Below are 26,642 nucleotides of genomic sequence, written 5' to 3' on the forward strand. Positions count from 1 at the left end.
TGTACTTGCTCAGCAGCAGCAGCTTAGCAGATCTATTCTGCCAAGACCATATCAACATTGTCATATCCATTACCATACCAAACACTCTGAGACTTGTCATGCATAACATATTATTTTAAGAGACTTATTGACAATCGAGGGGCTGTATGGGTCCTCTATGATATATTTTCCTTTTTTTCTGCATGCACCTCATGACTAACAAATTGAAGCACTTTTGGTGAAGAAGTGTAGCAACCCTGGAGAAGTTTTCCAAGTGAGATTTTGCATGTGCTCCATTTGTAACAGTAGGGCATATTGTGCCTAGGTGTTAAGGTGTGATTGAAACGGGTACATAAAGAAGGGGGAGTAATGAACCTACACTCTTTCAAGCCCGAAAGACAAGCCTGTATGATTCTTGGAGCCTAGAAGCACACCACCATCCGCAATCATAACATGCTACTGCTGTCCTGGTCTGCTGGCTTTGTTTGAATAAGTTCAATGTGGTCTGAAACAAGGCTTTGGTAGCACTGAACGTGGCTGGTGCTGGACCAGCTGCATATAGCTTGGAGAAATCAATGTCAGCCTCTTCCACATACTCTCACACAAGAGACACTATTCCAAAGGATACAATAACTTTCTGAAAGAGAATTGAGAAATTATTAAAAAAAAATCTCAAAGGATTTTTTTTAGGAAGTATAATACAGTAAAATGATCACCTTTCCAAAATCTACTTTAAATTATCAATATTAACCCAAGACTGCCATCTGGTGGCTGGTTACACTTAGTAGTGAGGGCTGTGCCAGAGTTCTGTGAATATTCCTTTTTAATCAAAATCAGAGCATCAAATAGGAAAGAATTATTTTTTTCTTCTGAATATTTTAGTCATCCCGTGTCAGGAAAGATGGCCCTACAGAGGCAGTGTTGTGATAGAGTACGCTTCGGCATTTCTTCCAGCAGATGCTCTCTGTCATTAAGAATAAAGCCTACGCAAGCCCTCCTTCAAAGGCTTAATGCCTTAAGCCTTCAAAGTTGGCGAGTAGTTTTAATGACTAAAAAAATCACCATGATCAAAGCAGCTTCAACCAAGTTGAGAGCTTCCGTATGGCTCAAAGGCATAATCCTATTCACTACTTAAGACAAAGCGAAAAAGAACAAAAGAAAGGAGTCCTCTTTTTGATTCCAGGAGATAATGTAATTTCATGAGGGCTCTCCAGGATAGAATCTTTTGAGGACCAGACTTGTGGTTTCACTTTCTTTGTTAGTTTAACCAATGGCTGAAAAGTAGTTGGAACAGTGATGTATACCTATGGGAATTGTAAAGAATTGAACAATTCTGGTTCCGGTTCCTCTGCACGATTTCAGTTCTTGAAATCGTTCTGCTTCATGGGAGTGGGTGGGTGCTAAACAGTTATATTTGTGCCATTTGTTTGTCACAATACTATTAGATTATATAGCTTTTGTCAGTATTTGCAACACATTCTCATCCTTTGGCGTCATATAGGTGATGCCATATGACATTTCGTCGAAATCTTACGCACATGGCATCCTTTAGCGTCAATATAACACGCACTGTTATGGGTAGGTCTTGGCCTGGGGTAGGGTACTACGGTTATGACGCCTTGGGATCTGCGTCTCACATTGACACTAAAGGATGCCATGTGCGTAAGATTTCGACAAAATGTCCAAAGCGTCACATGTATGACGCCTTGGGATGAGAACGGGCTGGTATTTTGGTACATTACCAAAATGCATTGGTAATGTTTTTTTCAAATGTTGTGAAATGTTTGTATTTTTTTCAAATACAAAATAGGTGTGGCTGTGCATATCCAAATCCCAGAATTTTTGACCAGTGAGGTCTCCATCATGCACTGATTTTTTTTTAAAACCAGGAATTCTGTTGAATGATTATTTACAAAAATAAGTTAAAATAATGTGCATGGCTTCAGCAACAGCATATACCAACAATTAACACCCTTAATTGTTATAAATAACCCTCACAGTAGGTCTGTCTTTAAAGATTTCTAAGTTAGCATTCAAAATCAATTCCCCTATGGAGAAAATGAATGGAATTACTTTTGATTTGCATTGTTGCATTCTACAATATTACCAAATAGAAATGTCTGTTCTGATGTGACGTAATAAGCATTTGGGATTTGAATTTCACTGGAACCATCCGTGGTTATCGTATTGCTATGGCAATGCACATTTGTTTTGTACGTAATGGATTCAGATCCAAGCTATGGTTTTCAGAGGGATTTGTGGGTTGGGTTGAGCGCTGTGTAAAATGAGATACGAGAGACGATTAAGTGCTTGAATTTGGTTTATGAAAGCAGATGTCTGCACCTCTCCTCTCTCCCAGATTTATTACATTATTTGCCTGACAAACTCTCTCTCTCTCTCTCTCTCTGATTCGTTTTATTCAGCATGTTCAAGGCAAACAAAGGCCAGCCAGCTAATAGAACCTCATTTACCCCTGAACTCAATGAATTGCAGGACAGAGTGACCTGGTTGCTCGCTTTGTGGTTTCTCCTAGAAGATAATTTGGCCTGTGCTTGGGCCATTGGGGACAAATATGCTGTGACCTCGTAGCCTAATCTTTTAGTATGAATAGGAACAGTTGCGTAGTTGTTCCGACCTCCATCTGTAGTGCAACCACAAGCCGCCAATCTGTTAAAAGTTGGGCTAATACACAGTCTCTTTTCCTGCTGGAGCCAATGCAGTAAAGATGATTCATTTTATGATGTTAAAAAGGGAAATATGAATAATTAATTATAACTTATTTTTTGGATCAGTTAATAGAATGTACTTGATGTAGCTGAGTTAATATAACAATCAATTAATCTGTTCAATCCATCCAGCGAACTGATCATCTATCAACTTTCAGAAAGGATATTTTCCATGGCCACAGGAAAATAACTCTTCCTTAGCATGTAGCTGTGATCGCATCGTTAAAGTGACGTTGATTTACACTCAGTGACCAGAATCAACTCGCATGAATGTGCACAAAATTTTTGTTTAACTAAATCACAAACACATAACTAATCTAAACAAACTCATAGGCCTATACACACAAATAACGCAAACATGTGTAAAATGATATTATGATAGTACAAGTTATTTAACCATCTGAACAGAACTTGTGTTAGTTTGACTCTGTTGTGGTTGATGAAGTTACACATAGTTACACATGGCTTGATGTGTTAAAGCCTGGTGAGGTCCCACACGAACAGCAACCAGAAGTCGCAGAGAAGAGTACAGTAGGTCACTGTGCAGATTCTCTGTAACCCACACAGGGGTCACACCTTTCAAGTTCGGCTTGACCAATGAGAAAGGTGCAATTTTCAAGCTGGAAAAGTTTCTTTGTTGAAAGCTGACTCATTTGAATGATTGGAGTAAAGCTGGCAGTTTGTGTCCCTTTATGCTCTGATTAATATAACAAGACAATGCATGCTATGAAGTGATGTACACCAATGCGTATGGCATTAAATGAGGATTATTTTGATAGGAAGATGGTATAGATGAGGTTACATTAACTAGTGGTTCTATCATGGAGGATGCATAAACAGTACTACAAAACAAAAGACACTATATAATCATACACACAATGTCCTGGAGATATGCATGTTTCTTTAAAGAAGGTTTTCTATGAATGAATGGGGAAGAGTCCTTTTTTTATAGGCATGATGTTTGTTTCAATAGGAAAATGTGAGAGTGAGTGAGAGTAAAGGCTGATTTATACTTCTGCGTTGGACCTACGCCGGAGCCTCTACGCTATAGACTACGCGTTGGTTTTAATTTATACTTCTGCGTCGTTGTCCGCGTCGATGCACGCAGAGGGAACATGTGAAACCCGAGGGAGCGGTTCTAGCAGACCAATCACAGCGCTTGCGTCCGCGTAGAATTGACGCGTTGTTACATTTTTGGAGAGGTGCACGTCAGGGTACGCCGAAGGGTACGCGCGCTACACACATACGACGTAGCTACGGCGGGAGGTCGACGCAGAAGTATAAATTGGGCTTTAGCTCTTTCACATTTCTTTTGGTCGTAAATGGCTTTCGTGCCTGGGTGTTAGTTGCTCTTCGGGGGTTGTCCACAGATCTCTAACACATATTTTGCCTTTTGGTCGAGGGGGTTTGCAGGATTATTCATTAAAGTAATGGTTGCAGACGGTGTGCAGCTGTGAAAGATGAATTTTGTGGAAATTGATGAGTAACTGTCTTTCCCCAAGTAACATCTGCATTTGATCTGTTTTTACTGAACTGGAAAACTGTGGCATGAGGTTTGACAGTTTGTCAGAGCATTTCTCTCTCACCTCTTTATATTTACCACAGTGAAGGAGAAAGCATGTCTCTGTCTCAACCTCACCAGTGTCACAGTGAGCACAGACTCATACTTCCTTTGGCAGCCATGTCTGTGTCTGCCTTTTTCTAATACCAGAATTCAGTTTCTACAGAATTCAGCATGAAGGGACTCTGTGAGGTGTCATTGCATATTCACATTACACTACTGTAGCAGTAGTCAAAATAAATATATTTATTGTTTTTGTAAACCAAACTGTCCATTACATAGGTGCTGACACATATACACACATTTAAACTCCGGGACTCATTGACTCATGTGTAATAGAATCTGCAGTATTGATATTCATAAAGAAAGGGTCAGTTGTTGTTGGTGACAGATCACCCACACTCTGGTTTATTTCTGTCCCAGCCTCTCCAAGGCTTTATGTAAGATCTTCAGGTCATCCCTCATCCGTCCTAAAGCATTCTGGATCTTAGAAGGCTCATCCAGGACCTCCATGCTGCAAGTGTAGGGATCAAATCTAATGGAAAATGGCTTCTGTATTGTAGATGAATATTGCCTGTGGAACGACAGCAATAGCAGTCAGTAATGATAACCGACATGAAGAGATCTACAGATCATCTGAAAAAAAAAAAATCACCTCAGCTTGTGTTTGGCATCCTCAAAGCTCTCGGACACGAAGTAAACAGGCTGATATGACTGGTCCTGGTATGGTTGGACTGCAGTCTCGGCTGGGTTGAATGACTTATATTGGGGCTCATTAGAAAGGGCGTACTGGTAAAAGACACAATTCATTATCCGTTTAATTTTCAAATAAATGCTGTTCTTTTAAACTTTCTATTCATCAAAGAAAAATATGTATCCTGAAAAAAAATGTATCATGGTTTTCCACAAAACCATTAAGCAGCACGGCTGTCAACATTGATAATAATAAGAACTGTTTTTTGAGCACCAAATCAGCATATTAGAATGATTTCTGAAGGATCATGTGACACTGAAGACTGGAGTAGTGATGCTGGAAAACTGCCATTCCTGTGCCATCACAGGAATAAATTACACTTTGAAATATATTAAAACTGAAAAGTTACTTTGATAACTGCAATAATATTTCACAATATTACTGTTTTCGCTGTGTTCTGGTAAACATAAAAGACTGGATATAATGGTTTTGCAAGTCAGGGTCGTAATGAGTGCATCAAGAGTAAACATACAAACAAGCAAGCAAAGAAACAAATAAATAAATTGTCTTACCAAAAGTTCTCCATAGGAGGACAGAAGTCCAGCCCCATAGGCCTTCACTGTTCCGTTTTGCTTGCAGAGGCCAAACTCCACTGTAAACCAGTACAGCTGTGTGTGAAAGTTAGAGAAATTTAGACTTTTGTTAGGCTACACATACAAACATGTATAGTACATACATACATACAGGAAACTAAATAAAAAATGGTTAATTAAAAATGGCTGGCTTTGATAGAATATGTATAGGTAATGGCCTTTTAATCAGTTTTTGAATTTGTCATTTGAATTAAGCACCACAAGGGGGCACTAAAGACTTGCTATAAGGCGAGACACGGCAGGCAAAAACAGTTGTTTTTTTTTCACTGGTCAATTTTGAGATTTCGGGATATTTGTCTTCAAAAACATGTCTTCTTTCAGACTTGGGTTGAAAAAAAGTCCGAAATACACATTTAGGTCTTTATTTTACTGCACTTTGTCTGTTTGCGTCTGTAGATTTCTCATAAATTCATCAAAAGTTGTACAATGCTGTCTCATCCAAATATGGTCATTTCCTTTTTATCAGCAACCAATCGTGAAAGTAAAAAGGCGCAAATGCGCAATCTCATTGGCTGATGCTAAATCATTAAAGCTCGTTTTCTCAAAATATATATAAACTTTATTGCAGACACAAGTCCATATAACACAGCATAGAAAAGAGATACAAAAATACATTAAAAATTCTATAGGAGATACAGGCTATTGCACCAATGTCGTCTCAACCTCGAAGTATGTCTATAACAGCTTTTAAGAGGATTGACTAGGGCCTCAATTATACTGTTTACTGAATTGTCCAGACGAACCAGAAAACCAAACATCAGTTGTCTCAAGATGACTTGAATGACTTTTCTCTCATACTCAAAGTCCGAAATCTCCACTTCGGTAGCACCTATACACCAAACTTTACAGTCTTGTACCTAGTTATATTATGAAGACATTTACAGAGGGATTTGTAAATATATTATTCCTAGCCCGATTTATATAACATTTTATTCCAAAAAACAATAGCCAATATATTTTTTAAGGCTATTGACAGTATATTCTGATTTATAGGATAACAAAAGTAGATATCCATAAATCCCTCTGTAATTTTTTCCCCATCTAATATGTGAACACAATGAAAAAATAATTTTGAACCTGGCTTTATCCAATACTCAGATTTCATTTTTTGAAATATATGCAAATTAGCGCATATTTAATTAGATAATGCCTAATTTGCATATTTAAACATTAAATTACAGAAAACTTGTAATACATTTTTTCCTCATCTTAATGTAGGTAATCAACTGGGAAAGTTTCATGGTGATATCTGCTAGTTAAAAAAATTACCATATTCACCTGTAGTGTCTCGCCTTACACCATTCTCCCACTGAATATTTCAATGTACTCACAGTGGACAGTTTCTCAATATCCTCATCTGATGCTCCAAGTGAGGCAAGGCCAATCTCCTGCAGGGTAAACGATTCAGTGTCAAATACAAATTGTTATTCATATTCAGTATTGAGAGGATGGAGATTCAAATAAGGCCTTTCTGTAATAAATTTACTTAATCTATTTTGACTAAATTATTTGTTATGTAGTATGGACATTTTCATTGTAGTACCTGTGAAAACTGAGCAAATTCGTTGTCTGCAAGCATAGGGATATGTCCAAGTAGCTCATGGCAGCAGTCACTGTTGACATTAAAATGTAGTTATTTAAAATATCAATAGTGTACATTAAAGGGGACCTATTATGCCCCTTTTTCAAAGTCTTGATTTTGGTTTTGGGGTCTACTAGAAGAGTTTTTAATGCTTGAATGTTTAAAAAACACAATTTTTCTCAAAGTATACATTGTTGCAGCACCTCTCTTCCCAGTCTGTCAGTAATGCTCTATTTAGTTCTGGCGTTTATGAAGACCCTCCTTCCAAAAAGCACAATGTGTTCTGATTGGTCGGTTGGATCAGTGTGTTGCGATTGGTCAACCGCTGAGTGTGTTTCGGGAATGTCACGGCCCTCACCATAACTGCATGTTTCAAAACTCAACCAGGCCTATTCCCTTTTTTTTCTGTGTATGCTTTTGCCAGGAATGATTTAAATGAGGTGTACGTTCCTGGAAGAAAACTCAAGACTACAATCGAGGCGTTTCAGGGAGTTCAGAAACAGTGCTTACTGATATAGAGAATAACTCTTTTTAGATTGGACTTTGTGCTTTTTAACTTTGCAGACATTTTTCCTGCTCTGACAGCAACATTACACAGTAAAGAGAGTTCAAAAAGTAAAAAAAAAAGCATAATAGGACCCCTTTTAAAAGTTTTGCAAAATGTGTCACTGTACGTACGGTTCAGGGGAATGCATGGGAGCTGAAGGGTGACGAATGTACTGGGTGCACTGGAACACCCGGAATGCTAGACTGGCTAGGAAGTCCCGAGCAGAGAGAAGCCCTGCCACTGGCCGCAACTGAAACCCTGTCCTCTCTAAACAAAAGCACACACAGACACAGAACATTCAAATCAATGCAAATCGCAGTTTGAACTTTTTGCGCACAGAAATTAAATAAACAGGCCTGTTTACCTTTGAGAAAAGCAGACACCTCTCCGAGCTGAGGGATCTTGTCTTCCCCATACAAACATTCGCTCTCCAGTTGGCCCAGGGCTTCTAGAAACTGTCCGCAGGCATGACTGGGGTACAGACTGCTCAGAGTCCTGTAGACCTCCCTCCTGCCTCATCACAAAAAGCGCTCTTAGAATCACGCAGTCATACGTACATAGAGTTAAAGAAGTAATGACTGCAATCAAACTCATAATAGGAAAACCTACCAAGTAGCAATCTCTTCTGGAGTGTAAACCACTACAGGTAAAGGGTCACCACTGCAATGACAAAAGAAAGATTTTTTTTCTTCTTCCTAAAATATATTTACATAGTTGATGATTGAAGTTCATGAATTAATTACATATATATATATATATATTATTGAGTAAAATATAGCACAAAGCACATTTTATAATAATAATAGTAATAATAATTAGTTATTAATTGACGTTAACAGTAATGTATACATTAAGTTATACATTACTACATTTTATAAAAAAAAAAAAGAATCTGATTGATTAGCAGAATCCACATTTTACAATAATAATAATTAATATTGTTATTATTATTTTCAGATAAAAAGAAAAAATCATATTACTTACTGCTTATAGTTGAAAGCCAGTGCGGAAATTAATTCTCTTCGTTTTCTGTATTCTGGATCGCTGAATCCCTGAATAATACAACAGTATTACAGTTGATCTGAATAACGCACAAGCAGAACTAGGATTATAAAATCCTGATCATAAATAATGCCCAGCTTTAAAAACAGCATCACTGTTGTTCACTTACAGGATGGTCCTGGTCCAGATCAGGGTCATATTTTGTTATCAGATGATTGCATTTGTCCAGGTCAGAAATCTTCTTTGGAAACCAGGGAACTATAGGATCAATATAAAACTGACATTATAAAATAATGTTATTATTCTGCTGTCATATGCAATATAGAATAGCTAAATCACCTACTTTTTTCCTCTTGCACTATTCGCACTTCATCAGCAACTCTTTTTAAGGAGTTGATGAAAATGTCAGTGTCGGAGCAGTGCACTTCACATCTCATGAAGAACTCCAGATCCTCTCCAGTGCTCTTCTTCGTCTTCCTGCTCGGCCGACTCTCCAGATGAAGGAGCTTGGCTTCGAAAGTCTTAAGTTGCAAAAACCAGACACAACATTTGTAACATGTATAAACACTAGAAATATCTGCTGTAACACTTGTGTAACACTTTCCAGTGTACTGCTTCAGGACTCACAAAGTTGAACATGTCTGTTATGTTTTTAGAGTCCTTAACCAGTTTTATGTGTTTGTTTCCAAATTTTGTTTTTTGCTTATGCCATTTTGAATTAAAATGAATGTGGGGTGGTACTGGGGATGGTATAATTATGAGAAGAACATTATGTTTGATTACCACAATAAATTCATGCACAGAACTTAAAATGTCCATGTTTTCTATTGGTGTTAACATTTTATTTTAAGGTGACAGTTACACAGTTTTAAGAGTGTACATGTGTTACATGTAGGCTACTTACTATAGTAATAACAGTGAAATTGCATAATTAAAGTAACTAACCCTAAACCAAACCCTAACCTTAGCACTATAGTAAGTAATACAAGTTAATCAAGTTAATTTGTGTAATTACACTGTAACAGCGTAAAATTAACCGTTTTTGTTTTTGACATTAGCTTGATTTTTAAACTTCCTTATTTGCAACAAAATAAAAAAAACTGTGAATATTAGCCTATAGTATGGAATATTAAACTAAATCGCTCAATGTGGAAAATCGTTACAGGCGTTGAAACAAAATGTGTGTGTGTGTGTGTGTGTGTTGAAACACCTGTAGTTAATGAATAAAAAAAACAACTAAGTAAAAGTAGCAACGTAGCCTACCTCAAATACTTTGCCAGCCTTGAAAAAGCCTGCGTTTTTCTCATTTTTGAGAGCAAAGACGAGGTTGAGGGTGACTCTGCCGCTCTTGTCCTCCTCAAACACGAAGCTGTCCCCGCAGCGCGACGGGCCCGGAGATGACGAGCCGCTCTCTCTGTCGCGCCGCGCGTCCTCGATCAGACTGCGCTTTCTGCCGCCCAGCGGGATATTCTGCACTATACTGTCTGTCTTCATCGATTCTTAGGGGAACAACTGACCACTATATCTAAAATAAATATATCCAATTAATCGTGGTGTTGACACTAAATGAGTTCAAATCTACCCAAATGCGGCGAAAACTCTATGTTCACTGTGGGGCCACAGCCTTGCGATTTATATCGTGCGGGACTTTATGTAAATGTGTTGCGCAAATGCACGTCTGATTTTATGCTGAGATGCGTCATGAATTTGTCTTTTTATTTCACAGGCACCAAATAGGCTAAGAGCCGTGACACGTGACATTTCACAGGTGCTTCACAGCCAAAAGCGACAAATTACATAAACTAAACGCTCTTTTGTGAAAGGTCAGACCTAAATGAGTCTTTATTAGAAATATATAAATATATTTTGTTTTTAGGGTCCTAAATTATGCAAAATTAGGGCATTGAGATCGTGCTGCTCTCCAAGGTACTGAAACTGGCTTCTGCTGTGCGCATGCTGTTCACGTGTTAATGCTATAAATAATAATAATAAATTAATTATTATAGGCCTCCATAATAAATTATATACAAAATTAGTAGTAGTAGTAGTGTATAGCTCATCTTAATAATACAAATACTACTAATAATAACAAAAGAAAGATATACTCATTTTTAATAATAACAACATCACTTTTATTCATTTTTTTTTTTAAATACATGTGACAATGCATGCATAACATTTAAGTCACAGATAAATGATAAATGCAGTATGCTGAATTGCGTCACAGTCAAGCGAAACTGCTAATTATTAAGCTTTGGTTTAATAGAACATAAACGCATGTAAAAATAAAAGCACTCCCGCCAATTCGTCCCGCCAAAATGCATTGGCTCAACACAGTTTTCAACAAGCCTTTGATCCTGTGATTCATTGATTGCGGGTTTGGAAAAATTACAGCAGCATTGTCCGACAAGACAACAAGAATCAACAGCTGAAGCAAATTCTGGACGGTAGGCAATCTGTATTTCTGTACGATTAAACAAGATTCTAAACTATTCTACATATAGTAATGTATCATGTAAAATAACAAATAGCCTATATTGCGAGATGCGCGCCTCAGAATGCCCGAAGCTTTCTGGTATTTACATGCGATTTGTTATAATGTTTCGTGTTATTTCGTTATCTGACAGATAAATACGTGGTGCCTACATATATTTCGACTACAAAAATTAGGCTATAAATATGGTCTACATGCAATACATAATGACTAATTTAATATTTAATAGCATGCTTTCTCTGTCACAGCTTGATTAGCAAACCTATATATAGAAGTGATGTTAGATGAGCCTAAAAAGCAATATATAGATGATGCTTATGAAGCTTCTTTGATTTTCCAGCATTTCTTCTTTACTCCCCATCGTTTCACTCCATCTTCCGCAGAGCATTGCAGAGGATTGAGATCTCACCTGGGGGAAAAAAAAACAAACAAACATCAATTTGTGGATTAAATTAACAAATAAGGCTACAAAAAATCTCAACAAAAACTGTGCAAAAAAGACTTGCTTCAAGATAAACACTTTTTAAAAAGGGGGTTACATTTTCAATTCTAAACTAAAAAAAATACAGTTTTATTGCTGTTTAATGTGGTGCTGGTGTTCCTTGCACTTTTAACCACTTTGAATTTCACTATGGGTGAAGAAAATTACGTTAAAATTCAGAATTCAGAATTTAAATATAAAATAAAAATGAGTAGAAATTATTGTGACAAGCTAAATGTTTCGAAACGAAGATGTTATGAAATAATGCTATAAAAAGTTTTACAGCTCTGTAAAAAATCTCAACCCATTATATTTAGTTTCTTTTTCTTGTATGGGCTTTTTTTGAGTTTTTACTTACTCCCAAAAGTTAAGATAACTTTTTTATTTTCTCAATTCAAATACATTGGACAAATCAATTGGATAAACACAGTAAATTAAGTTTAATGTTTTACAGTGAGTGCTGATCTGATGTTAACTAATGTATTCAGTTTGACTTGATACTAAATAGATTTTTTTTTTTTTTACTTTTGACTTTTTTACCAGTTAGTTTCTTTGTTACAATTTCTGATAATACATTTTTACAGTGTACTTTAAAAAAAATTGTAGAATCCCCTGCTTTACATTCAGTACAGAATTTCTACTGAAGATCCTGATTTTACTTTATTCCTTCTTGTATAATTATGGGGAGGACACAGTTTAAGAGATACATAATACTGAAGCCGCACCACTGATGCTGTCAGCCAGGTCCTTCAGCTGCTGAGCGTTGTCCAGCACCTCAATGCTCTGTGTGTAGGGATTGTAGTGCACAGTGAAAGGTCTGGGAATGGTGGCGGCAAATTTCCTGTAAAAAAAAAATGCACGTAGATAACTGTAAAAAATACTCTGAGAGAAAGACAGATTTTGTTGATTTAATTGTAGTCACTTTACCTGACTTTTTCTTTGGCGTCCTCGAAACTTTCAGCCACAAAGTAAACTGGCTGGAACTCTGTGATGGGATACTTCTGCATTGAGGTCTTCTCTGGATCGAAGGGCTGGAGTTTGGGCTTGTCTGTTAAACAGTACTGCAAGACAGTAGAATAACATCTAAACTTCAGCCTGATCTCCACTATAACCATATTTTTGTCCATCGGTGTCATGTTTCTGTGTATGACTCACCCAGTCATACCATTAAAAAAAAACATTCTCTAAAAGCTCACAGCGATAACCCAGTTTCGTTAAGTTATACCCTATTAGAGCACAGGGAAGTAAAAGTAGAAAGGCACCACATAAGCACCTGCAGTTCGCCAAAAGATGAGAGCAGACCTGCACCGTAAGCCTTTACTTCATTTCCTTGCTTGCACAGACCAAATTCCACAGTGAACCAGTAGACCTACAAGTAATAATAAAAAGCATTTTATAATCATGCAGTCCTTTCAAGAGAGCCAAATGTAACGTGTGGTCTTATAACTTGGCCTCAGTTAAAAAGGCCTTTTTTAATCTCTACTTACTGTGGCCAGCTTCTCTATGAACTCATCAGGGGCGCCCAAAGAAGCAATTCCGATTTCCTGATCAGACCAAAAACATCATCATGACACTGATAAAATGCACATTTAAAATATGAAGTATCAAGCAGATATTTTATACGCAGCTAACAGGCCTAATTCTATGGAAGCTTATTTCTGTCACAGAATAAAAGTGTAAACTCAGAAGAGTCAGAGTTGTGTAACAAAACAGTTACTATTTACTCTTATATGGAAATCTACGGTCAAGAGTATGTTACAACATACTGTATGTCAGTAGGCTATACAATAAATTCACTTAATAAATTTAGGTCATTGATATTATTGTCAGCAAGGGGTTGTAAAAGATGAAATAAAGAGCTGGATCTATTTGCAAGCAGTTTTCTTTAATCAAAATAAAGTGCATTGACGAAATCTGATAAACACAGGGCTATAAAAACACAGGGACATACTAGAGACTAAATTAGATAATTAACAAGACACAGGTGTAACACATGAGGGCAAATCAAAAACCAAGGCAATTGATGAACAAGGACAAAGGAAACTAGACTGGGAACAGTGCAAAACTAACTGAAACCAAATCTAGAACAGGCGTGACAATATTATATTATATTATGTTATTGTACAGTTACATTAAAGCATGTAAAGGTATCCAACCTGTGAGAACTGGGCAAAACTTGGGTCAGCAAACAGTGGGACATGACCCAGCAGCTCATGACAGATGTCCCTGGGGAAATAAATACATATTTTAGCCACTGTATTATTACCAGTATTTCCCATGATCACTTTTTACAATTATGAAATATATTTGTGACATTTATTTCACAGATAGAGATTTGTAACAGCTTCTTGGTATGTATACTCACGGTTCAGGTGTGTACATGGGTTTGGAGTTATGGCGAATGTACTGGGTGGAGTGAAACACTCGGAAGGCGAGACCAGCTAAGAAGTCACGTGAGGAGAGGAGACCGGCCACGGGACGCAGACGGAAACCAGTGGATGCTGAGAAATCAACAAAGGGTGAGATATGAGTACAGTTAAAACTATTTTATTTTATTTTATTTTACACACTAAATCCTCATTTTTACATCCCCTCTAGCTGATTGTATGACTTCAAGCCAGCTCTGCTGTAAGATGATCTTACACTGCAGGTAGCGTGAGATGTCCTCTAGCTGCGGGATGTTGTCCTCACGGTACCCGCAGTACTTCTCCAGCAGTGGAAAAGCACGGTTGTGTTCACGGCAGGCATGAGTGGGGTACAGAGTCTTCAGCTCTCGAAAAACCATCCCCCATGTGGCCTTCTCTTCAGCCGTGTATTCGATTTGTGGAATAATCTGTCCACTAACAGAGGAGAGAGGTGCTTAGCTCATGTTTAGGACACAATGTGTTCAAATACTTGTATCTATAGTTTTATTATTTAAAACAAACTTTGCTTTGCTTGAAAAGCAGGTTTGTGCTATATTTCTTAAACTAAGATATTTAGTTTTATAATACAAAAACACTTATAAAGTTTTATCCATCCCATAATCCAAAAATGAAAGTTCTGTCATCATCCCTCTAAACCTGAAACAAAAAATGTCTTAGTATTTTGTTGTTTTGGACCCTATGACATTGTATAAACACAAACGTCTATTATGTTCCCCAGAAAAAAATGAACTCATATATGTTTGGGACAACATGATGGTGAGTAAATAATGACAATATTCAACAATATTACTGATGCATTGACACCATTGTATGAGAACTGAACTGAGCTGGATGATGACATCACTGTTTTCTCCAGATCTGTTGTATAGATATATGAACTAAATTAATAACTAATGATTTGGTAACACTTTACAACAAGGTTCATTAGTTAACATTAGTTAATGTATTAACCCTTTGATGCACAACATGGGTCTAAATAGACCCGACTGAGTTTTCATTTTCTATATCTTTGCAAGAAATTAATTTCATCATTCAGTATTCCAGGTATTCCTCAATTAACTTGTTTAAGATCATTACAAATCCTTATTTAAATTTTTCCTTTCTTACTTTTCGAATAAAAATCGTTTTTGTTTCACTACCCTTCTAATGCGCAACATGGGTCTAAAAAGACCCGTATTCATGTTTCTTTGCTGAATATTTGAAATAAATATATTTTATCATTTATTAATCCAGGTATTCATTAAATATCTTGTTTTTGATTTCCACAAATCATTATTTTTATTTTCCCTTTCTTACTTTATAAACAAACACGTTTTTTGTATTTCTACATCGATTTTACACACATATAGAAAACTATTCACCTGCCACACATTTCAAAATTCAACACGGCTGCTTTTGTATATTTCATGCATGTAAGTTTTATTTAATACATTTTTTGTCACAGAAAATATTTGATATTTTGTGAAAGACATCTAGATATAGCCTAAAATTTGAACGTTTAGGCTAAGGTTACCTTGACCTTGAAATCCATTACTAGTGCAAAAGAGAAACATGTCCAATACTATTAGCTAGCTTGCGGTCGACATATTTTATTTTATCTAATGTTAGCTAGGTCAACAAAATAAAAGTTGCGATAGAAAGTTATATATACAAGTATTATATTGGTGCTGTTGGGCAGAAACCTTACCTGGGCAGTACCTCCATATTAATTTTTATTTGTGGTCATAAATCAATGCTATCGGTCACATAAGCTGTCATGTGGTGGCGTTCTGGTGCACTATGGCTGCTGTCGCATCATCCGGGTGGATGCTGCACATTGGTGGCGGGGAGATCCCCCCTACAGTTGCACTACACTACAGTTCAATTTCAGTGTTATCGGTTATATGTGTGTTATGCGTGACAAAGTGGCCAATAAACATATTTTAAGTGTTACAGTAAATGTGTTGATCTAAACAACTGTGACAATGGTTATTTTAACAAAAAGTTTTCTTTATTCTTTTGTTTTATCACGTTTGCATAGATGGGTCATTTTAGACCCATGTGTGTAAACTTGATGTATTTACACAAAACCTAGGAAATATTAAAATATGAATTTGTGATAATTGAAAACAAGATATTTTGAATATTCATAAATCATGAAATTTATAGATCATGAAATAGAAAATGCTCAAATAAAGTGATTTCAAAAGGTGAAACAAAAAAATGCCGAGCCATGCATGAAATAACATAGGAAATGAATACGGGTCTTTTTAGACCCATGTTGTGCATTAGAGGGGGTATCCATAGCTTGCGCATCAAAGGGTTAACTAACATGAACTCACAATGAGCAATACATTTGTTATAGTATGTATTAATCTTTGTTAATGTTAGTTAATAAAAATCCCGCTGTTCATTGTTTGTTCATGTTAGATCACAGTGCATTAACTAATGTTAACAAATACAACCTTTGATTTTAATAATGTATTAGTAAATGTTGAAATTAAGATTATTTAAGATTAATAAAGGATGTAGAAGTATTGTTCATTCTCAGTTCATGTTAACTAAGGTAGATAACTCATTTTAACTAATGAACCTTACTGTAAAGTATTACCAATTATTTTTTACAACAGAAATGAATCAACACTGAACTTACTTAAGCTGGGCAATGAGACTATTTTCTTCTAGAGCTGCCGTGCAGCCGAAACAAACTTTGTTGCATTATTTTCCTGTTATCACTGTAAAGCTGCTTTGAAACAATCTATATTGTAAAATGCGCTATATAAATAAAGGTGACTTGACTTGACACGGCATTATATTCATTTTTGGGTGAACTGTCCCTTTAAGATTCCAAATGCTTGTTGGGTTCCATTGTATTTTTATACCAAAACAGCACTAAAACAGGGGTGTAGCTAACTAAACAAACAAACAAGTGTTGCTCACATATTATAGTAGCACAGTTTGTGCTTAATACAGTGGAATCAGATTTTAGCCTTTAAAATGTTGTAAGTAACTGAAATAAGCACAAATGTCAGGGTACGTCGACACACTAAGCATACATGAGCTTGCACGTCATATCTGTGTGAGAATAAGTTTAGGAGTGATGAGTGGTGTTATTATTGATGGAGCGTGTATGTAAATGTGAGCTTCCTCAGGGGGCGTAGCATTCAACGCTCCTGCCCTTTGTAGTGGCCGTGTGAATAATGCATCTCAATTATGATGACAAAGCTCCCGGCGCTCCGGACTGCGCTGGGACCCTGTAATTTAGCCCTTTTGTTAGGCAGTAGGAGTAATTTTCCATAGAAAGCACAACAAAACAACAGGGAAAGCGCTAGAGGTGGGGACAATCTCTGTAGCCTATGGGAAAGTGGGGGAAGAAAGAAAGAACAGTGAGGGCAATAGTTACTGTCTGTAGTTGTAGGCAATGTCAGCAAATTCCTTCCTCCTGGCACGGTACACGGGGTCCGTAAAGCCCTGTGAATGAGAGCGACGTTAGGGTGTGTGATCTGGGATCACAAAGTGGATCTATAGCTAGTTCTCTCAGTAGCCTTTGACAGTATTACTCAGTCTGATGCAAAAGACTCATTCAAATGAAGCCTTTGTAGAGTGTTTGCTGCTCATGATGAATGCATTTCAGTTTAATGACGGCTGGAAAGGGGCAATTATTTATAATTACAGGGGCTCAATTAAAGCGATGACATCAATTTGAGGGCCCCCGCCCGTTTCCATTAGAATAGAGAGTGATGCAGATCCTGACTGTGGGCTTTTAGAGTCGCATGGACCAACTACGTGTCAACAAAAATACACCCACACACGCATGCGTTTGAAATAAAAATGAAGACGTTCCTCTTACGTCACTTTCGCTCTTTTCTCTGATCATACAGACGGTCACTTCAAAAACAGACAACACACACACACACAGTGTCTTACAGGATGGTCTGCATCCAGCTCGGACCCGTAACTGAGAATCTGATTGGCAAAGCGGTCCACGTCCTGGATGACATTGGGGAACCATGGAACTTTAGATGAGAGGGGGAAAAAAGAAGAGAGTTGATTAAAGGAATATTCTATGCGAGTTACGCTCTATTGATAGCACCCTTGTGAGAAAGAAGCACATTTTAGCACATTATAAATAATAATTTAAATGGAAATAATATACTTTTACTTGTAAGTGCGAACTGAATGTAATGTTTTTGGACACTTAATTGCATGCTAATAGCAATTAAATAAAAAATGTATTATAGTTTAAATTTAAATTAATTATAATTTCATCATTCATTACCTATTTTCTTTTAAATATGGTTGAAGTGTACTCCTGAATGTAATGACAGGCATTTATGGTAAACTAAATTACAATTTACTGTCATTTCTACTGAAACTTGTATGTCATGTATTTAAATATATTTGTTATTACGATAACACTTTACAAAAAGGTTTCATTACTAAAGATGAGTTATTATGAACTAATAATGAACTGCTCATCTACAGCATTTATTGATCTTTGTTAATGCTAATTTCAACATTTGCTAATACATTATTAAAATCAAAACATTAGTTCATGCACTGTTAAGTGATATGAAAAAAAGATTAACAAATACAGTAACAAATGTTTTGCTCATAGTTAATACATTAACTAATGTTAACAAATAAAACCTTATTGTAAAGTGTTACTACATGTAATCACAGTGGTAATGATGAAGTTACACAGTCCTTTAAAATATATTAACTTTAAATGTTTGATCAAATAACAAACTACAGTTAAAATTATAATCAAGTCATTAACATTTGCTTTAGTATGTTAGTCAACGCATCTAAATAAGTGTACTTCTAAGTACACAACCAAAGGTTATTAAAACATGATTTAAAATGTAACGAAGTAAAACTTGTTACAAAGTGCACTTTTCAAACGTGCACTTATGTACAGTGGGGTTTTTTTCCATTAAAATTACATTATCTCCTTTTTTAAATATATTGCACACTGCACATACAATTAAGTGCACTTCTTTTCCCAAGGCTGTAGTAATGCACTTACAATGGAAGTCTATAGGGCAAGGCATTGCACAAGACTAAAATATTATACATGCTAATGTAAGAAGAGTTGAAATGACTGATTATTCGTAACTATCCCCAAATTTCACTCATTGGAATCATGGGAGTAACATTTATCCACCTAGAACACTAGTCCCACTACTAAAAAGACAATTTAGACACATTTACACTTAAAATAACATACATTTCTGTATAGATGAAGTTTGAGAAAATTGAGCTCTTTTAATCCTCCAGAATTACTCCCCAAAGACTTTCATTGAAATTCCTGATTTCGGTTTCAATGAGATCTATAGTGTTTCCATTCTATGAGTTTTTATTAAATTGAGATTAATTAACTAAGCTGTGGATATGTGAACTTGCTAATATCGATTGGTCGCTAACATTGGCATGCTAACAGAGATGGATGACACAGTAGTAAACAGACAGCATTGTGTGGAGAATGAGCCAGTCTAGGCTATGACGCTAAATCTTGCTCTACAGCAGCCAGAACTGTGTAGCGTCTAGATTTATGACAGTTAAACTCTTTGGAGGTCCAGCCATCAGTACATAGTTCAACAGTGAGCCTGAGGCGGTCTGAACAAAAGGCCAACAACTGAAGACCCTGACTGGTTTTCCTCATCGGCCATAAATATTCATAAATGTCGCTGCTCTGTGTTTTCTTATTGTATAGAGGGGGAAATTGTGATGGGTCTGTTGGTCTGTCAGTCTTTGTTTTGAACTTTGACCCCCACCCTGCTGAACTGACTCTTGGAGAGAAACAAGACATTTCAGTCCATCTCTATGAGTCTGTTTGTCCTCAAAAACTAAACTAATGTAATTCTGGAAACAACCATAAGAGAGGCTGAGAGCAAGGGTCTTTGCCATCCATCTGCACAATGACATTTATGAGCGATTACAACATGTGTTCTATTTCTGTTCTTCTTAATCTACACTATCCTGTTCTTGCTCCCTCATTTGCTCTCGCGTTGTGTTTCTCTCTGACCTCAAAATGCGCCTTTTTTTTTCCTCCCTCATTGTCTCACCTGTGTCTTTCTGTTTGTTGCGAGACAACTCATGAACTTGGCCACTGATCTGTGTGCGCAGACTGTGAACAACTTCTTCCATTGCTTTACAGGAGGTTTGATCCACACTGATGAAGAACTCATATTCTTTTTTGTTCTTGCGTGATGGACGGGACTCAATGTGGGTCAGGTTAATTCCTTTCTCCTGCAAAATACAGACAATATGTTTATATATAAATGTTTCATTGGATTACATAATTTAAAATGATTCAATGTGCTATATTACAATTTCTGATTATCTCAAGTCTACTGCTTGTTCGGCCTATTTCAGAAGGCCAATATTTCATATAAACGTATATATATATATATATATATATATATATATATGTATGTATATAATCAAATATTTATTCACTCTAATTTATATTACAACCAAGGGAAGTTTTTTTTATATATATATTTACTCCTGTTTTAGGATGTTTGAAAATCTGACAGTTGATTTTACCTCAATTTTTAGTCACATTCAAATTGTATAGTCTTTCTTCAAATAGAGAATAAACACTAGGTGGCACTCCAAGCTAGTCCATATAAGGAAAAAGCAACTAATTAAAAAATGTGTAAGAAGTATCACGAACATGACATGATTAATAGTGTTTGATAGGGTTCTGTGTGTGGTCCTCCCTTTTCATAATTAACTTGGCATTTGTGACCCTGGATCACAAAACCAGTCACAAGTCGTGGCAACAGCTAAAAATACGTTGTATGGGTCAAAATGATCGATTTTTCTTTTATGCCAAAAATCATTAGGATATTAAGTAAAGATCATGTTCAATGAAGATATTTGGTCAATGTCCTACCGAAAATATATCAAAATTTTGTTTTTGTGAGTGGATGCAGCAAAAGCGAGAACATAAATGGACAACTTTAAAGGTGATTTTCTCAATGTTTAGATTTTTTTTCCACCCTCAGATTCCAGATTTTCAAATAGTTTTATCTCGGCCAAATATCAATAACAAACCATACATCCATGAAAAGCTTATTTATACAGCTTTCAGATGATGTATAAATCTCAATTTCAAAAAATTGTGTCACATTAAGTAAATTACTGTAATGTATCAGCAACTGCACTGTACTAAACTACACACGCACACACACACACACACACACACACACACACACACACACACACACACACACACACACACACACACACACACGTGCACACACACAAATGTTGGTACACTCCATGACATTCAGTTTTAATTCTGTACAAACTGCATATTCTATCCCCCTGCACTAACCCTACCCCTAAACCTACCCATCACAGAAAACTTTCTGCATTTTTACATTTTTAATAGAAAATTGTTTAGTGTGTTTTTTAAGCCATTTTGTATTACGAGGACTACCAGTGTAATACCCATGTCATTATACAAACAAACACACACATAATAATAATGTAACTTTTGTGGTTATCAAAATGCTTTTCAAACACCATAGAAATATATAGGTCTACTAAATGTTAAAAAAGAATATGGCCTCTACCGTTTATAGTTTATATACTATAAATCAACCAATCTTTTCATTTTTCTTAAGTTAAGGCAACGTATTGACACCTGTCTGTGACACACACACACACACACGGGGACATTACACTGACATAATGTTTTTTATACTGTACAAACTGTATTTTCCATACCCTAACCACAGAAAACTTCTTGCATTTTTTTATTTTCAAAAACAAAAAAGGAAAAAAAAAGAAAAAGAAAATTCACTTAGTGGGATTTATCAGCTGTTTACCTCATGGGGACCAAAAAAATGTATCCACAAGGACTATGATTTCGAATAATGCTATCTTTGTGGAAACATTTTGTCCCAATAACATAGGGTTTACCAGGGAAAAAAAACTTGACATTTAGTCAATTACATCACAAAGTTGCACACACACACACACACACCCACACACACACACACACACACACACACACACACTGACACACATTTGTGAAATACACATTTTGGCACCAACTGGGACTGACTTCTGCAGCTTTTCTTCAGCCAATAGGAGTGAGGGTGTTTTTGCACTGTTTAAGCTAAAATGTGTTTGTATTTATGTGTTTTTATGCACACAGAGGGCGGACACTCATTGCTGTTTGCCATAGGCCCGCAGAGAAGGCGGATGGGGTTTACAATGCCTTGGACCCTCTCTGGTCCCTTTTCATCTCTAATATTCTCCCTCCCTTTCCATGTGGTACTGATTGAGTCCATATGAATCTACATCCTTTACCACTCAAAACACAAAAGCAGAAAATCGCGGCATTATTTTTCTGCATGGTTGGCATTTTTTTTGCAATGCTGAGTTATTATAACTTTGTCCAGCATGTCAACAGGTTCAGTCAGAACATTTGTTGCATTCGTTCTGTTTTTTACATGTATAATGCCACAAAGCCCATGTTGATATTTGGCCCACATAAAATAGTTGATAATACAGTCTATTTGTGGTTATTTCTGGTTTGTGTTTTATACTGTCCTAACAATCTAAAATATAAAGATATTATGATATTAATGAACACTATTATTGGTATTGTATGAATTAATAATGAATAGGCTTCTGCACAGCATTATATTATTAATTATGAATAAATTGTCAGATATGTTGTTCGAACTGGAACTATTATTCACTATAACTATAATCAACCAATCAGTCTTTCATAAAGCACCCTTTCCCCTCACAGCATTTTCAATGTGGGCTGCAAGAAATTGCTTTTACTTATAGGTCAAAAGTGTGCGAAAATTGAGGGTGGAGTAGGGGGTGTTTTAAGGGGGTGGAGTAGGGTGGTACAGAAGAACCAATCAGAAGCCACAGGCCAAGCTTTTATCTTTATAGTAGCATTAGGGGGTGCAAGTTTGGCCCATATCCATTATTGACTTGCATGAAAGCACCAGAGAAGATTCTAGGATTTCAGGATTCTAGAGTTTCAGGAAAGCACTGCATGTATTGGCATGCAAAATGTTGTGCACTGATTTTTTTTTTTACTTTGGAAAAAGTTTTTTACTCTAATTTGTTCATTTTTCTCACATTATATTTTAGATTAATATACATTTTGATTTAACATTAATCATAAATGTTAATTTTCCCAAAGACAAAAAAATCCCTATAAAGTAAAATGATTCATTATTATCCAATTTATTTTCTTTAGAGATAAGCCAAAATGTCAATGTAGGTCATTATAATAATATTTTGGCATTTTATAATTTAATTTCACCTTAACTAAATCATCTATAAAGGATTTTCACTTGAGATAAAACTAAAAACATTTTGTTCATTTCATTTAGTCGACTTACTATAAATAAAGACAACTTCAAAAGACCTTACTGTTTATTGGGATGTCTTTTTAAAATATATATTGTTGTTTAAAATGTAGAAATGACACAGTTGTTTCACTTTTTTCAGTGTGCTTATGTAGTTATAATTTCTTGAAATACATTCAGTCAATAAAACCTGCCATCTACTTGGGAGTATGTTTCATTGCACGTAGGCAGAAGAAAAGTCAACATGCAAAAACAAAGTATACTGAACTTTGATACAAGTAGGGAAGCACTTTGGAGATGATTCAAGGAATCTTGGCATTCTTACAGGACACCGGGACTGTATGCATATCCACATGTGTTTGTATGTTGTGATACCTAAACACAAAGTTTAAATGTTGATACCTATCAATGAGTGTCTGAGTGTTTATCCTACAAAAATAGGAAAATAGGAAAAAATACCTTATGTAACGTACAGCCTTTGGACCCCTAAAGGGTCTATATTAGAATCTCAAAGGTACACATTGACACCCAGTGACAAGCAGATGTAACACTAAGGTACTACTTTTTTCTGATTGTGAGTCTGGGTGTAAAATCCGTTCATCTCATCAAAGCACAATTCTGCTTGATATTATTGATTTTTCTATGTGCTTGACAAGTACGGCGTGGACAATGTTCTTTCACAATGGCCTTAAGCTTTGTCTCTGCCTATTATTGCTCTTTTTATTCTCAGAAAAAAAGGGACAGAGCTGTCACTGGGGCAGTACCCTATGGTACAAAAACTAAAAGTTACTAATATATGTACCTTTGAGGTACTAATATGTACTATTTAAGGGTAAATAAGGTACAAAGATTTTGTACCTTAGGGTACTGCCCCTCTGTACCTTTTTTTTCTCCTCAGATTTATATTTTCTGAACTCATACTAAGGAGTACAGTATGTTATACAAAACAAAACTTCAGTGTCAGTTCACTACATCTACATGTATTTGATCAAAAATACAATAAAATAGTGATATTGTGAAATAAATAATAATAACTGTTTTCTTTTTTAATAATTCTGTGATGGTAAAGCTGATTCAGCATCATTACTCCAGTCTTCAGTGTCATATAATCCTTCAGATCCTTCATTCTAATATGCTGATTTTCTGCTCAAGAAAACGTTATACTACATACACTAACATCATTTTAACAATACAAAGCTGGTTGAAAATCTGCAAATGTGTCCTTTAATATATCAAGGTGTTGTGAGGTCAACATTTCCTTCCTGTTTTATGAACGGATGGCATGTCATAAACTTCTTTAACCCAGCTGAATGTACATCATGTGCACAGTATTGCCTAATACGCCACAAATACGTCCTGTTCAGTGTTTTGCCTTTCAAGGTCAGTGGAATTGCCTATCATTCCACTGACCTTGACCCTCATGTTTTGGCTTTAGATAAATGCAAGTGTATATAAGCGAGAGAAAGAGTGAGAGAGAAAATGGAGAGATTTGTCATATGTGTCATCAGGATACTAACCTCAAATAGTTTCAGAGCTTTTACAAGAGCGCCAACCTCCTCTTTCAGAGAGAAGATGCAGGACACCACTCCTGATTTGTTTAACGGTTCTTCCAGGTAGGATGAGGTCAGAGAGCCCTGTTAAACAAGCATATCGAGACACTCACACAGTTGCACTCTTCATCATCAACACGCATCAAATGAGTGCAGAACCATCATATAAAATGACATTTTTGAGGGCTTTGCACTTGTTTTATTTGATCAGCACCCACATTTCTTTCTTTTGTCCTTGAAAAGAACATTAGTTAATCTTTCATATAGTGCCAAGGCAAACAGAATAACCCGTCTCTGCTTGTGTATTTCCTTTAAAAAAAAAAAAAAAAAGATGCAACAGTGTCTGTTACACATTGGCAGCTAAACTACTGATGGCTAACTTTCTAGGCACACTCACCTTTCTAATTGGAAATTAATGTAAAAATAAATGCAAATAATGTTTGCTTCAATGTCAGTAGGTTCGTGTAGGTTTAGAATGATGTATTATTATCTTATTAACCATTGCATAATCCTAATGTTGCTTCAAAACAATCAAAAGTAGTGGTAGTAGTGTGTGTGTGTGTGTGTGTGTGTGTGTGTGTGTGTGTGTGTGTGTGTGTGTGTGTGTGTGTGTGTGTGTGTGTGTGTGTGTGTGTGTGTGTGTGTGTGTGTGTGTGTGAGCAGAATGACTTTAAAACTCATGACCAAAGTCACACTCACATTCCTGTGAACCCACATTCCTTTGAATCAAAATGTCGATGATATCATAATTCCCCCCCCCCCTATTTTTACACTTTAAAGAACAAAATAAACCTCAGGGCACCCAAAATTAAAGAAACATTAAAGCAATTACTGTATTATTGACTAATGTTTCTGATATTTCATAACTTTCAATCTATAATATTCTTTATTATAAGTACAATATACACCTTGAGGCACCCAAATTATACATTAAGATAAAAATAAAACAATGTATTATTGACTTATTTGAAAGCATCAGATTAATATTTCTGATTGCTTAAAATTTTATCAGTTTTAACACATGTAGTTACTGTTCTACTGGGATTTCAATGGATGCTACACTAAACTTCCCTTTGTTTTGTGGTCTGGAGAAAAATTTCCAGTCAGGTCTGACATTAAGTGAGTTAGACTGTAACTGACAAAATGTTATCCACACAGAATTTACACTTTGACAATTCTAAGCTTCAACCAAGTCAGCATGTCTTTATTCTTGTTTTGTTTTCCCTCTAATGTTGGGGAAGTGCTATAATAAATACATTATTTAAAATAATACAGCAACACAATCATAATAATAGCCTATTTTTAGAATAAAAGATCTAAAAACAGAAAGTTCTTCACCTTTCTCTCCAGTTCCCCGTTCATCTGCTTGAGACCTGCGTCCATTCTTGCTTCAGTCCTCAGGTGATGTTGATTTGTTGGATGAGTCTGTAAACTTTGTACAACCCATCCAAAACTCCATCGATTTAAATGCACCACGTGACACCACACCCCCTGAACTGCCCGTGTGCCTGGGTGCCTGTCACGCGACGAGTTGCCCGTAAACCGCGGGGATGTTTGGAAGCTGTCCAGTGGGAAAGACTTTTCAGGGGGAGTTTTGGGTGAGGATGAAGTT

The 26,642-nt window shown here is 36.2% G+C and overlaps 2 protein-coding genes and 1 long non-coding RNA gene across 3 annotated transcripts; 1 reads left to right on the forward strand and 2 right to left on the reverse strand.

Moving 5' to 3' along the window:
* Positions 1-4,491: 4,491 nt before the first annotated feature.
* On the reverse strand, positions 4,492-10,711 carry th2 (tyrosine hydroxylase 2). Its single transcript, XM_056237246.1, has 12 exons — positions 10,008-10,711; positions 9,088-9,265; positions 8,914-9,002; positions 8,727-8,794; positions 8,352-8,402; positions 8,107-8,252; positions 7,874-8,009; positions 7,157-7,226; positions 6,945-7,001; positions 5,533-5,628; positions 4,922-5,055; positions 4,492-4,840 (listed from the first exon to the last, which is right to left on the reverse strand). Exons 1-12 carry the CDS (start codon positions 10,236-10,238, stop codon positions 4,675-4,677), a joined length of 1,422 nt encoding a protein of 473 aa, XP_056093221.1. The 5' UTR covers positions 10,239-10,711; the 3' UTR covers positions 4,492-4,674.
* A 118-nt stretch (positions 10,712-10,829) lies between these two features.
* On the forward strand, positions 10,830-11,477 carry LOC130072232 (uncharacterized). The gene is made up of 2 exons (XR_008804101.1): positions 10,830-11,051; positions 11,082-11,477. It is a non-coding gene; the product is annotated as an uncharacterized LOC130072232 (long non-coding RNA).
* Positions 11,478-11,580: 103 nt separating this feature from the next.
* Positions 11,581-26,522, reverse strand: pah (phenylalanine hydroxylase). Its single transcript, XM_056237248.1, has 13 exons — positions 26,369-26,522; positions 24,998-25,114; positions 20,193-20,376; positions 18,052-18,140; positions 17,528-17,595; positions 14,363-14,559; positions 14,085-14,220; positions 13,876-13,945; positions 13,207-13,263; positions 12,993-13,088; positions 12,647-12,780; positions 12,445-12,560; positions 11,581-11,647 (listed from the first exon to the last, which is right to left on the reverse strand). The coding sequence occupies exons 1-13, from the start codon at positions 26,411-26,413 to the stop codon at positions 11,604-11,606; spliced, it is 1,353 nt and encodes a 450-aa protein (XP_056093223.1). The 5' UTR covers positions 26,414-26,522; the 3' UTR covers positions 11,581-11,603.
* Between the last annotated feature and the right edge of the window lie 120 nt (positions 26,523-26,642).

The sequence above is a fragment of the Rhinichthys klamathensis genome, unplaced genomic scaffold (assembly GCF_029890125.1).
Source record: "Rhinichthys klamathensis goyatoka isolate OS25496 unplaced genomic scaffold, OSU_Roscu_1.1 h1tg000485l_1, whole genome shotgun sequence".
In the NCBI taxonomy this organism is placed as follows: domain Eukaryota; kingdom Metazoa; phylum Chordata; class Actinopteri; order Cypriniformes; family Leuciscidae; genus Rhinichthys; species Rhinichthys klamathensis.

Excerpts from the sequence above, each read along its gene's own strand:
- th2 (XM_056237246.1), bottom strand. The coding sequence starts at position 10,238 with ATGAAGACAGACAGTATAGTGCAGAATATCCCGCTGGGCGGCAGAAAG. Across the intron at positions 9,003-9,087 it reads AATAGTGCAAGAGGAAAAAA|TTCCCTGGTTTCCAAAGAAG; the intron begins GTAGGTGATTTA and ends TTGATCCTATAG. Across the intron at positions 8,010-8,106 it reads GGTGTCTGCTTTTCTCAAAG|AGAGGACAGGGTTTCAGTTG; the intron begins GTAAACAGGCCT and ends GCTTTTGTTTAG.
- pah (XM_056237248.1), bottom strand. The coding sequence starts at position 26,413 with ATGGACGCAGGTCTCAAGCAGATGAACGGGGAACTGGAGAGAAAG. Across the intron at positions 18,141-20,192 it reads CAACAAACAGAAAGACACAG|TTCCATGGTTCCCCAATGTC; the intron begins GTGAGACAATGA and ends TCTCATCTAAAG. Across the intron at positions 13,264-13,875 it reads GTTTTGCCCAGTTCTCACAG|GAAATCGGAATTGCTTCTTT; the intron begins GTTGGATACCTT and ends TGGTCTGATCAG.